This window comes from Sturnira hondurensis, unplaced genomic scaffold (assembly GCF_014824575.4).
Source record: "Sturnira hondurensis isolate 20B ecotype Veracruz unplaced genomic scaffold, ASM1482457v3 Scaffold0022908, whole genome shotgun sequence".
NCBI lineage: Eukaryota > Metazoa > Chordata > Mammalia > Chiroptera > Phyllostomidae > Sturnira > Sturnira hondurensis.
The window spans coordinates 881671-895649 of record NW_028095539.1 but is presented as its reverse complement, the minus strand read 5'-3'; the positions used below and the strand labels follow the sequence as shown (position 1 = coordinate 895649).

The 13979-nt window shown below is 42.6% G+C and overlaps 1 protein-coding gene across 12 annotated transcripts in view; it reads left to right on the top strand.

Moving 5' to 3' along the window:
- DENND1A (DENN domain containing 1A) overlaps nucleotides 1-13979 on the top strand; it is a 496583-nt gene that overhangs the window by 296049 nt on the left and 186555 nt on the right. For all 12 annotated transcript variants that reach the window (XM_037036474.1, XM_037036477.1, XM_037036473.1 and 9 more), the window contains one exon: nucleotides 472-517. In XM_037036474.1, the coding sequence (XP_036892369.1) occupies nucleotides 472-517 (46 nt within the window). The remainder of the gene's footprint in view (nucleotides 1-471; nucleotides 518-13979) is intronic.

Sequence of the window (13979 nt, the reverse complement as noted above, 5' to 3'; positions counted from 1 at the left end):
GAGGGAAGGAGCAAATAAAAAGCCATTCTCCATTCAACCTTGTCTACTGCTTTTTCTGTTGTCATTGTGGCGGTAATAGTTCCCATTTGTACCAGGATCTGCCCTAATCACTTGATGTATGCTTTCTTTCACTCTGATAGAAGCCTACCAGTTTTCTTCCCAGATCCCATTTTAAAGATAAGGCAGCTGAGGCCATGCAGTTGCCTAGCTGCCATTTAGGGGCTAATGCCAGTGTCGGTTGTCTTCCCACCACCCATGCAGCTCCCAGTGCCTGCCGCCTGCAGTTTGAAATTCTTCTGACGTTTCAGAGCTTGGGAACAAAATGTCACATTAGGATTTTTGTTGTGAAAGGAAATGTAACTGTGCATACGTTTATTAAAACAGTTTTTCTCCAAATAGTGAACCATCTGTAATTTTCTGTCAGAAGCAACAGACATTAAAGTGGCTATGTGTCTCTGTTTCTCTTCACAGTGCTCCCATGCCCTACCTCATAGGAATCCATTTGAGTTTAATGGAGGTAAGTTGGCTCCTTTCCTCCCCATATCTCTCTGCTTGCTGTTTTGTTTTGCTAGGTGGCAGTGGAACAGATGCGGTCTGTGGGTTCACAATAGCTCTCCATGTGGGAGCATGTGAAAGCAGCGCCTCATGCACAGCACCGCTCCCCGCCCCCCCCCCCCNCCCCCCCCCCCCCCCCCCCCAGGTGCACAGAGCTGGGCGCTCAGCTTGAGCCTTTCCCTGGGGCCCTTGGTTCCAGTGCTTTTCCTCTTCGCCTGGAATTTCTCCCATGGAGAGAACTTCACTCCCATGTCAGTTCTCATGTGTGAGGGAGTGAAGTTCAAAGATGCAGGAGCGAAAGGTCCTCAAGGGTTTGGACAAGGAAGGGAAATTATTTGCTTTTCAAAATGATGTTTATTCTCAACCACTAGAACAATATTCACTTTTTATTATAGAAAATGTGGTATAAAAAGTATATAAAAATATAAAGAGGACAATTATCTGCAATACCATTCTAAATTCAGCCATTTAGCATTTTATTATTTTCCTCTTAGTCTTTATTTTATGAATATATATTTTGTATAAATGTATGTAATTGATAGGTGTTTTATATATAATTTTATGTTTTTACATGTCACTTAATATTATGGCATGGGGATTTCTACATGTTTTTATTTGTTCTCAGTAAGAAAAATTTTTAGTTTGCTACCTGTCATTCCACAGTTTGGATATATCACAACTTAACCATTTTTTTATTATTGTAGGACATTAGGTTATTTATAATTTTCACTAATATAAATAGCATTTCAGTGAACATCTTTATGCATAAGGTTTTATCTGCATTTTGACTTAGTTCCTTAGCTAAAATCCCTAATGTAGAAATGCTTGGTCAAAACTATGAATCTGATGCCAGATTGCTTTCTGTGTAGCTGTACCAATTAAATAGCAATTCTTTTACAGGATTTATTTGTGCTTTTGTAAGTGCCACTGGTTTGCAGATCTGAACCCTAAGCTTTTCCCTCCTCAGGAGAGAGCTTAAATTTGTACCAGAGCAAAATGGGGTGGGAGTTGGGGGGCTTGCCTGCTTCGTATAAGAGCTAAGCTCTCAGAGGGAAAATCTAAAGCCATATCTGTCTGTGATGATGCTTTGCATGTCTTAAAGGAAGTGCTACTTCTCTTCTTCTGTTCCCTTCATTTCACGTCGACGAGGACCACCTGCTTCTTCGCTAACTGTTGCACACTGTGCTATTGTGCTTACGAAAATGAAACAAGTTGGTTATCGAAAAACCTGTTTGTTTGACATTGAGAATCTTGATCAAAATAGACCACAGAAATCTGCTCAAATTTCTAATTTGACAGGACGGCCATGTGGCTCCTGCATTCTGTTAACAGTTCCTCCTTGTCATCACCCAGCCCTGAGCACATACAGCACACAGTTTACGGACTATCTCGGCTGGTGTATTCAGATCAGATTGAAGAGATTTCTTCTGTGTTTTACCTTTGTTTGTCAAGTTTGGGGGTGTATTCAAAGCTCCTGTGTAAAAATTTTAAATTGAACACTTTCTGATAGGTCTTTGGTGCCAATTGTTATGGAGTTTGAAACACTAATCCATAGACCATTTGGTCTGTTGGAGTCCACAGCTCCTTTCTGTCTCTCCTCCTGCCCACCAGACTGTTCTAGCAAGGCTTGTTCAGATTCCTTTTCACGTCCCTCTACCTTCAGCCTTGTCCAAGTTTCTTGTCTCACCCTGTTTTTCTTCTGTGCATGCCCTCCAGGCATCTTGTCAAAAGCTTTTTATTTCAGCTACCAAGGTAATGCCAGTCACTTTCAGCTGTGATTCTAACAGTAGCATGCCTCTCTCTGAACACAGGTCCACGCGTGTCAAGTGCCAGTTCAGCTTCACCTACATGTACCACAGATGTCTCAAACTCAGTGTTCCCCAAATGCACAGACACACCAAGCTACTTCACTCTCCTTACAGTTCCTAGTCCCTGTGAATGGCACCACTGCCTGTGAAGTCACCAAAGTGGGGCACACTGAGCATTGCTGAGTGCTCCTCTTCCTTGTTCTTTCTTTCTGAACAGTCATCAAGTCTCCTATGTGTCTCTCGCCCTGCTTTTCCTTACTGCCTTCATTAACATTTTCTTCACTTTCCTTGGATTCTTATAGAGCCTTATTCATTCATTTGCTAAGCAAAATGAAGGCCTCTTATGTTCCACACATTTTGTTAGGTCCTGGAGGTCTGAAGGTGAATATAAAATTCAGTTCATAGTCTCAGTATTTAGTGGGTTGACTTCCACTGGGTCACTCTGCCTTTAGTAGCCTGCCTTCCAGTTTCCTTCTGCGCTGCTTCTGAGTTCTCAGTCTCTTCACTGCTGTCAAGCCTCTGTCTTCTCACTGTTCCTTGGTAGCCAGTGTGCTCACTGACCCCTGACCCTGCTCACATCCCCACCCTTCTGGGTGGTTAAGCCCTGCCTTTCTCTAGCTCTTTTAAGAAATCCTCTTATTTTCTCATAGGTTTTCTCTGTACCTCTTGCTCTGGGTGATAGTTGTTTGCTCCTCTTCACCATCCCTTGGAGAATGAGTTCTTTGGGAATGAGGACTGTGCTTCATTTGCAATGGTGTCCTCAGCACCTAGCAGGACCCCAGCAGGTGCTTTTTGGAAATAAGGGTTCAGGGAGTGCTTGAGATGCTGGAAGCCAGACCACGTTCAGAGTCCTCCAGCAGGCACCACTGTCATCTGAGAGCCCAGCACCGTGATTAAACATGAACGGAGTAAATTGTTTACTTTTATATGATTATAAGTAATTTAAAGCAAGGCCTTTTGTTAGTAAAGCAAGCAATGCAAAATATGCACAAGTCTTAAGCTAAAACTTGAGTCAGTTTTGCACATAGGTGAATGAGTATAGGTCAACTCTGCTCAGCCTTTGAAAGGCTCTAAGCAAGAATATTCAGGAAGCACAGGCCAGATAAATCTTATCCCTGTCAATTAGCTAAAGTAGGAGAGGAATATGCCATGCTGAACTCCTATGCTGTCAGCACTAAAAGAAAAAGAAAAACAGTCACCCCACACTCGAAGCCTGCTGAGACACTTTCTGAACAAAATAGCATTTCCTGGGTGTGTTAGGAGTGTGAACTAGCGATCTTGGAATTTAGTCTTCTGATCTCCTCCTATGGATTTCAACTCAGACTTGGAGTGCTCTGGTGGTGTTTTTTGATGGGGTTTATGTGGTTCTGTTCTCCCCTTCAGATGAGAGGGGTGCTTCCTGTGAGATTTCTTCCAGGAACTATGGGCTGTAACACTGAAGGAGGAGCTCGTACCTAGGGCCAAAGGAGAGAGAGCTCTTTGGAGAGGGAGCTTGGGAAGGCCGGTCCCCTCCCGCATACTAGTTTTCTTACTGGCAATTCAGCAAAAGGCTTATTTTTGACTGTCTTGTTATTTTTTCTTGAAAGCTATAGGCACCTTATTATGCCTTTGCATATGTGCCAGAATTTTTTAAACTTCAAATGAATGTGGCAGATGTTCATAAAAGTTTAGAAAAAGCTACCATAGGAAGACTTTTTAACCATTTTTATGACACTCAAATTTGTTGCACAAAAAGAAATATAAATTATAACCTAGCATTCTCATTTGAAAAAAAGGTTATTTGGGGGGAAGACCTAATTCTAGTCTTCCTGCTCAAACAGGTTACCCTTGCTCTTTGTTAAATGGTAACCTTGGAGGGTCTGCCTTCCTTTTAAAGGAGCAATTTTCAACCTTTTTCATGTCACAGCACACATAAGCTAATTACTAAAATTCTGGGGCACACCAAAAAATTTTGCCAATCTGACAAAAAAAAACATAAGTATATTTTTTACTCATTCACACCAGAAGGCTATTGTTGTGTTGGCTGTTGTCATTTTTTAATTTGACAATCTAAGGGAAGAGATGGCAGCCCCCTGTTTAGTCAGATATTGCATGTTTTTAAAGTCCTTGTAGCACATCTGTGTGCCGTGGCACACCTGTTGGAAATTGCTTATCTAAAGTGACACGTATATAGGTCATCATCATTCTTATCCCCCCTTCTGCCTTTTTATATCATTCTCTCATTTAAGCAAACGTTACTTTGAGTCTAGTGGTAGGTTAGCAGGACAGCCAAGGTTTTGGCTTTGACCTAGTTTCTCCTTGGAGAAAATGATCATGTTAGCTGGCAGCTAGGAAATACCAAAACATGGCCAGATTGCACAGTGACTGCTGCCTTCCATTTTTCTCAGCCTCAGTTTAGCTCAGGGGATGTTTCTGTAGCCCCTCCTCTGTGCCATGTCTGGTAGCAGGTACCAGGTCCCGTCTCGTAGCTGGTGCTTCCCCTTTTTGGTAACCTTCCTTTGGAAAATGAAAACCTTCCTTTGTAAGCTTCACAAACATTGCTTGGTGTACAGGCCTCAGAGTGGCATCAGGGTGTTTTATATCATTCCTGGTGGCAGAATGGTCAGGAAAGAGGAAAGAAAGGTGGTAGCAATGACCTAGTTCCAGACAGAGGCTCAGGTTAGCCTGTAAATGAAGCTCCACCCAGACAAGAGAGGCAGTGAAGGGGAAAGGTCAACAGGTGGCTGAGGATTGCTTGCTGCTTGTGTGCTCTTAGGCAAGGTAATCAGCCTCAGCTTTTCTCTCACCTGTAAACTGAGGGCAATGGCTGCACCTCCCCTCGAGGGTTGTGGGGGGATCCAGGGAGGTGTGATTACTGGGTAGCTAGAGGAGCGGCACTTGAAGAGTTCAACAGAGACCAACAAGCATTGCTGTTTTTATTTTGTCAGTGGCCTTAAAGCCATTTACATGGTTAAGTTGATGGCTGTAACATTGTTTCAGAGACGTCTAGGCTCCAAAGATCATCATCATCATTCTCTTTTCCTAGGGAAAAAGAGTTTGAACGAAATTGGTGCCTGCCTCGTTTTCTCCTGGTTTGCAGTGCTGGAGGCATTGTACCAGGGATGGGAGTGGTGCTTTTGTAGAATTTGATAAATGCACTAACAGTCCCCTGTTTGACCACTCCCCTTCTGGGCTGACGTAAGGCATGATACTTTGTCTCTGTGTGTTAGTTTCTTCATCTGTAGTAGCAGTTGGTACCCATCTCCAGATTGTGGTAAGGATTACATACATGAGTCCTGTGTATGACCAGCATGTCTGGCCTGTGGTGGTGCAGTGAAAGAGGAAATGTTCGGAGTAATGTTTGGAGAGCCTTACGGCCCCATACCAGAAGCCTATGCAGAATGATGAGTGTGATGTAATCCCGCCTTTGCAGAATTTTGTCTTGAGCAGATGTAGGCAAGCAGAAAGTAATTGTAGTCAATTTGGGATGCCGTAATCTCTGGGAGGGGAGACACCGAACCTAGCCTTCAGGGCTATGCTTCTCAGAGGAAGGGAATGTCTACACTGACACCTAACAGATAAATAAGAATTCATCCAGGGGAATAGGTAATGGCATCTACAAAGACCTAAAGCATTCATTGCCCAGGGAGTTTCCCAGGAAGTTTGAGTAGTTCAGTGTCTGATAGGAACATAAGGCTGAAGGGAGAGAGGAGAGCTCAGGCAGGCAGGCAAGGGCCAGCCATCCAGGGCCTTGTAAGCTGCGTTAAAGAGTCTGAACTTTATAGGGCAACAGAGAGCCATTGAAGAGTGTAAATAGGGGAGGGACCTGGTCAGGCCTTCTCCTTCTGGGCCATTAGAAACACAGTCCTTCCATATAAAATGCTTGGAAACTGCTTAACCATGTTAATAAAGTAAATTGATATTTGTAAAGATCAAGGTAATTCTTAAGTAAATTACACAACACGACCATGTATATAAAGTTCAGATGTGTTAGCGTCCCAAACCTAAGCTTCCGAATGGTTCCCTTGCTACCAAGCCGTGGCAGAAGTGTTTGTAGTGATGACTTTCTTCAAGGTTTTAAGCACCACTTTTACTAGATTCTGACTTTTCCTCTCTGTTTCCAACTACTTTTTATGAATTAGATAGTGTTTCCACAGCCTAGTTTGTGGTTATAAATTTAGGTAATATACTAAGTGATAGTTCCAGGCAGTAGGAACAGGGGGAGTGAGACCCAGGTACCATGTCCGCAGGAGCTCACTACCTCTTCTCTCCCCTCTAGTGTAATTTCAGGAGGCCTGTGGTGGGTGCACGAGGACACAGGCCAATCCCACAGCAGTCCTCTCCCTTTCTCACCGTTCTGTATCTGGGAATGCTTAGCTGGGGCTCCTAGAAGGTAGTTTTGCAGATACACCAAGCACTTGCAGCAGCACAGAGCTACCACCCCAGGGACAGCATCCAGGTGCCAAGTCAAAGTTCCTCTTGGTCTCTTCTATCTTTATTTTTCCCTCAGCATAGAAAGTTTTTAATCCTTTGTTCATTTGGAGGATATTTATTTTTAAGCAGTTTCATAGTGAGTGAAGAAGAGTGTATCTTGTTTGCCATTGTGCCATTTTGCTTCTTTGCGGGACTCCACAGGTAGACAATAGTTAGGTATAGTGCACACTTGTTAATGCTGTGATTGGTGCAGAACTCTGAGCCCTATTTATATTCCATTATCAGTGGTGACTTGCTTATGTGTCTTCACAAGAATTGAGAAATTGCATGTGAGAGCTATTTTCTAGCTCTAAATAATTATATTCCTGCTTTATAAGAAGGTGACACATGCATGAAAAATTCCACCTGGTAGTTTCTGTCATCGGTTCATGGAGAGAGCTTTAGTGAGAAAGGGAGGGGCCTGGAGGAAACCGACATCTTCTGGGTCCCTGTTCAACACCACACACTGTGCCAGGCCCTTCACTTCTTTTCACTTGTGAGCGATTCTCAGACTCTCTCTGCACGGTATAGATAGCTATATTTGCAAGTGGAGGAAGCCGGGGCTCAGAGAGGTGATATAATTTTCACCCAGTCCCTCAGCCCCCAGAACCCCTGCTCTGGCACCTCCCCATCAGGCTGTGTGGATCTTCCCTCCCTGCTTCAGTCCTACGTAGAAAGCCCCACCTTTGGCCTTCACCTGAGCCTTTCCTTCTCAGGGTGGCCTCCGGTGGGTGGGGCCAGGGGAGCTCTAGTCCAGCAGCCTCCTGCTTCTCCAGAGAAAAGCTCTGAGTGTGCTTGGGACTTGGGCTGGGTTCCTTAGCCTTCCTGGGGCTCCATTCTCTCATCAGTGAAATTAAAATTACATTATCATGCGAAACCATCACATGTGAGTCTCTGTCTCATCCAGAGCATTCAGATGGTCTTGGATTTCACCTGATGGATTTCCCCTGGGAGCTTCCTCCTCTTTGCATCTGTGTTTAAAATGAGTGTGATTCTTAAATGCCACTTACTCTAATGTTGGAATTAGTTAATATAAAACAATTTAAAGCTGTAGTAGTAATTTATGTAATCAAAGGGAACAAGTACTTCTGGCTGATTGAAGTATCGCTTGCAGCCAGTACATTTTCAGTCTAATTTGTTGTGACTGAAATGTTCTCTTGTGAGATGAGATAAGCCTGTTATATTTTAGAAAAAAAACTGAGTAATTTTTAGGGAGAATTCCAGTAGAAAATATGAAACCATCATTGATGCTTTTGTTTTCCAGTTTTCTCTTCATCACCTAGCCAGTCATTATATGTAGGTTCCATTTAGCCATGTTAAAACTCACTTCAAAGAAAACTTCAAGTTTACAAATTGTTATTAAGAGAAGCCTGAACTAATCAACTTCCTGTCAGATTAAGGAGTAGCATGCCAGAAACTGTGTAGCAGAATGGAGAGAGCTCTTGGGCCCTGTGTTTTGTGGACCCGATTCAAATTCTGTCCCCACCACTATAGATGACTCTAAACACAGACCCTTGTACAGAATTGCTATTATGTTATTCTCTTAAGAGATGCCTACCGGGAATATTTACTAATAATATCAGCCATGGAATGAAGGTCTGCCAACCTCCATTGCGTCTGAGCCCTGTGATTTCTAAGTGTCGCCACTTTGAGGGCCTGCAGGTTTTGCAAATGGGACGTTAAGGTGCCTCTTTGAGCCTCAGACTCCTCTCTGATAAAATGAGTAGATTCCTCACTTCATAAGCGTTTTTAGTGAGGAGTTAATGAGAAAATGTAGTGCTTACCATGTGTCAGGTACCCCAAAATGGAAATTCCTACAGTAGCTGCCCCCCTTATCTGCAGGGGATACATTCCCAGACCACCACGGGTAGTCCTAAACCCTATATGTAGGTTCACAGTTGTTAGTATGGAAAAATAATATAATAATTAATAAAGAATAAACTCTGTTTTACATACACACAGCTAGAAACCTAGTTTTGCCCCTCCTGTATATACTGTGTTCTTTCCTACACAGACATACCTATGATGAAGTTTAATTTATAAATTAAGCACTATAAGAGATTAACAATAACTAATATAAAATAAAATAACTATACTGTAATAAAAATTATGTGAATGTGGTTTCTTTCTCTCTCTCAAAATATCTAAAATTTTTCACCAGATTCTTGGGCCATGGTTGACTACAGGTAACTGAAATTGTGGAAAGCAGGGAGGACTACTATATGCGTGTATCTATGTTATATGGATGTAAAACTGATCATTTTTCTTTAAAACAAGCTAACAGACATCTGCTTAGGATTGGCTCTGCCCTCTTTTTCAGCCTCTTTTTTGTATTTTTTTAATGAGTGACTTTATAAATTGACATTAGCTTAAAGGCACTTTTAACCAAGTGTAGCCACATAGGACTGGTGTGGTGTCTTTTCATAAACTCCTTGCAAGTGATTAGGGGCGGGGCTTGTGCGAGCTTAGAAACCAGCAGCGTGTTGATTGAAGAGCGGTACCCTTGGCCTAGTCAAATCCCACTTGGAATCTGGGCACATGTGGTTTTGTTTAACACCATGCTCAGTAGACTCATGGTACGAGTTTGAGACCATCAGGCATTTGTTGTTGATATGCGAGGTCACCACAGTAGGGGTGTTTGTCAACCAAATTAAACTTCCTCTTAATGACCTAAAATAATTGATTCAGAAGGCCTTTAAATGAGTCACGGCAATGTGTAAGCAAGCTGAAACCCAGCATTTTCTTCACAGATTATTGCATGTTATTGTTTTGAGTCTTTTTGTTTGATTTTTGTTTGCTTTTATTGGGACAATGGGGATGGACCATGGACTTTGGGGACAGGCAGTGAGCTTGAGTTTGAATCCCAGCTTCATCATTTGTCTGTGTGCAGCTTTGGAAAGTCACTGAGCCTGTGTGCATGTGTGCCTTAACATTTCCATCTGCAGAGTGGGTACAGGTACCTTAGAGTGATGACAATTCAAAACAATAGGACTAAAGTTCCATGCACAGTAGTAGGCCATCACGTAACAATAGATATTATTATTAATAAGGCATTTCCAATAGTCATCTCTGAAGAAGCTGGCTTAATAATAATTTTGCACAAAGAGGTCAGACTCTGTATAGTAACCATAGCTTTTTTCCCTGCAGAACTGATTTCTCCATAAACTGCTGTCTGCACTAAAATTAAACCTCCCTGGAGAAACATGTGACTAAAACTGAAGTCTGTAAGCCTTTCCTTACGTATTGTTCCCTTCTCAGCTGATTTCAAAATGAATTTAAAGTTGAATATTTAAGATATATGCCACTTAGGCTCCCAAAGAAGTGGGTGTTTCTCCCCCCATTGAATTCAGACATTAATGACCAGGGAGAGAGGGGGGCCACCACATTGTGTTTGGAGTCAGAGGCGTTGGCTCAGGGTTTTTTCTAAGTATGATGAACAGAGACACTGAAGTTCTCTTGTGGTTGGAAGTTATCAACATTCCACAGGTTTATGTGTCCTGCCTAAATTTTTTTCCTCTATAAACCGAAATATCTGGGGAGAAAAAACCAAAAAACCCTGAAAGCTTTCAGATTGGAGCTGCCGAGACTCCTAGGCATGTCTTTAACCACGTAGAACATGTTAAACCTTGGCACCAATTGGTCTGAAAGATCCAGTGATGACAAATATATATCCTGCCTCTTCAGCATTTGATTGCAACTATTTTATATTGGCCGAATGGGTTAAATTATGAAGCTTGATAAGTACATATGCGCACTACCCATCCTTAGCTTAGAAGGAAAAAAAAGGAAGAAAAAGATAGCTATGATTTTGGAAGTCATCCCAATTTTTAAAAATAAGAGAATTTGGACATTTTGGCATATGGGCTTTTTTAAATGAAATTTCATGGAACTGAAAACAGTCAATTTTAGGTTTCCAAAAATTGTTTTGATTTTCATTGGTATAAATTTGCTGCACATGGTTTTAGGGAAGTTCTGAGAGATGCAGTTGGGACTTCGAGGTTGATTTTTCCTTTTTTTGAGATTTGTGGTTTATCTTTTAAAAGGTGATTATTTTCTAACTCAAAGTATAAGTCGGAAGAGACAGAGTTCCATTTCTAGTACAATTTTTGGTAATGACATCATTAAGCATTGCCAAACAAGTGGACTTTGGGCTGAATTATTGAACGTCATTTCAGCACCGTTTGTACACGACAGAGCAGATTCCTCTCCCCCCATCTCCGGGGTAGAACTGTGAGGCCAAGTGATTTCGGCTGTTCCATTAGCAGCAGCTGCTGGTGATAAGCAGCATGAGAGTCACCTGTGTAGGGTCAGGCTTATTGCACATCAAGGTTCAGCAGTGTTGGAAGAGAAGGAGGATGCCCAGGAGGGGGCTCCAGGCCACCTGCTGTGTGAGGATCAAAGGGTTGAAAGGTCAGAGGGCACAGCTCCCTTAATCATATCTGTCTGTGCAATAGCTATTTCAGATTGTAAATCTTGGTGATTTCATTAAGTCCTCCTAGCTGCTACTGGGACATTGAAATAATAAAATTTTATATCTGTTGCCTTTCCTGCCTCTGGCATCCAGGCTGATACAGTCTCTGCAAAATGGGATGTCTTTATGAAAACCTTTCCTGGAATGGTCAGAGCTGCCCTAATGAAGCTGCAGATTGCGAAGTTGGGGTTCACAACACCTCATCCTCTGTAATAATTTGTTTAAAGAGAAAAAAATCACTCCAACCATTTAGCAGCCTTTGGGATTTAGGTGGCACCTCTTTTCTGTAAAGCAGGTCACTAAATATGACCTATTGCTAAATGCTTCATCTTATGCACAGGAGGAGAGCCATGCTTTCCCAATGCTGCTGCTTAGGAAATAGCCCCTGTTCTAATGACTCTGGGGGTCTTTCTCTTGGGCAGCCCCTAGCAACTGGACAGACATTACTTCCCACTCAGCAGACTGTTCGGGTGTTTTTAGAGACATGTCTCCTGAATATGACTTTCCAAATATTTTTTTCTAGATCTTAAAGTTGCCATGGATCTTTAGGACTCCTTGGCTCTTGGGCAAGACAAATCACAGTAATGGCTACCCCTTTACTGCCCATATGGTTAAGACCCCCTGTAGTTTGTTTGAAAAGTTAAGAGATTTTCACAGTAAAGGTGCCATTTCTGAAATTTAAAGTGTTCCTTTTCACTGGGAGATAAGTTCACTCTGATTAAGTCCGTAATTCTCACTAAGCCATGTTTATGGGGGCAATAAACAATGTTTCAGTGTGCTTGTTAAATTGGGTTTCCAACCTCTCCACTCTTTAAAAATTGACATTTCAAATAAAAGGCAGGTGGAGATGGGAGTCCGGGTTTTCCGTGCTTAGTGATGAATGAATGATGGCAAGGGGTAGTTATGTGGGAGGAATGAGGCCCCATTTCATGAGAAGGTGACCCCAAACCATTTTGGAATTAGGGAATCAACGTCTCCTTCTGTCCCAGTGAAACTCTTAAACTCAAGTTTCATGGTTTCGAATCAGATAGATACTGTTACTGAAACACTGCCAGATGCATTACACTCATTACTAAATTTTCTCATATTGGTGGTCCTATTGTATGGATGTTGAAACCTGGACACGGAGAGGTTAAGTAACTTGTCCAGAGTCACACAGCTAACAATTAACAGGACTGGAATTCAAACCCAGTTAGTTGGTTGTGTGAAGTATTTTTGTGTTACAAAAGAAAGCTATGATACTGTCCTGCTTTTAAGGACTGTTTGCTATTGAGTATCTAGCCTATGATAAGTCTATCCATGGAGGTTACAAGAGAAATATGTGACCTAGTCAGTGTCTTCAGTGTTCGCTAAGCCAGCAAAATTGAGGGGGCTGCACAGATGGGACAAAGGGGCCAGGCTTTGGGGCCCGGCATGCCAAGCCCAAATCCCAGCTCTATTATTACTTTAGGACTTGTGAAAGGAGCTTCAGTTTTCTCTTCTGTAGAATGGGAATAATAATACTTCTTCTATGAGGTTGCTTTGAGAATCAGATAAAATAACATTTAAAAATTTAGTATTTAAAATTCTGCAGTACTTTATAGATGTAGTACTTTATGGTGGTAAACATCAGTGCAGTATATGTGACTATCTTAAGGTTAAAATGATTATTTTAAGGGAAAAGTGACAGGTGCACATGAAACAATTAGAAACACCACTGAACAAGTTTTCATTGAGTGCCCAAGTGTGTTTGGCCGAGGACCAGAGAGAAGTAGTCAGGAAGGCTTTATAGAAGAGCTGGGTCCTGCAGGGTGGGGATGATTGCCGTGCTTTATGCCCCGACCATCTGCACAGCTCACCACGTGCTCTGCCACCTCATCTCTCGTTTGTGTTTTGCGGCAGTGGTAAAAGGTGTTGACACCTCATTCTCTCTTTACTCATGAGAAAACAGACTCTCCCACAGTGGGGAGGGTACTTCAGTTTAAGGCAAAACACCAGGAGAGTCAGAGGTGTCCAGAGTCAGAGGGCTTACCCCTCCATTCTGAGGGCAGAGAAGAGGGCAGGCTGGACAGTGGGGTCATGCTCGGCTGGACTTGGAGAGTGAGCCCCCAGCAGAGCTGGCAAAATCAAGCTCTTGGAAGGAAATCAGTGCTCACCAAGCTTCTGCCTTATGGCTGTTGCTCTATGAAACACAGGCCCTCCAGCTTCTCCCTTCATCTTCTCAACCATCCTGAAGGGTAGGACCCTGACAGCCATCTCACAGAGAAGGAAACTGATGCTACAGGAGGTAAAGCGCCTTGCCTAAGGTGCCTAAGTAATAAGTGAATGAACCAGGACACCAGCTTTGGGTACTTCCTGACCCTGGCTCCAGGACAAGCCAGGGGAGGGAATCAGGCAAGCCATGTGTGAATGGAGAGGTTCCACCAGTGAGGTCTCTTCTACATATCATTGTGCCTTTTCTTAGGTTATTGGTTATAATTTATCCCACCACTCCCTGTCCATACCCTCACTCAAATAGGCTGGGAGCCCCTTGAGTTTAGAAATCATGTTTTAGTAATCTCTCAGCTCTAAAGACCCAACATACATGAAGTTGACATGAATGACTGACTGATGCATGACTAATCAAATGAGTGAATGAATGGGTGAATGAATGAATGAATGAATGTCCAGTGGGCAGATGGCCAGGAATGGAGAAATGGTCCCTTTGCTGACCT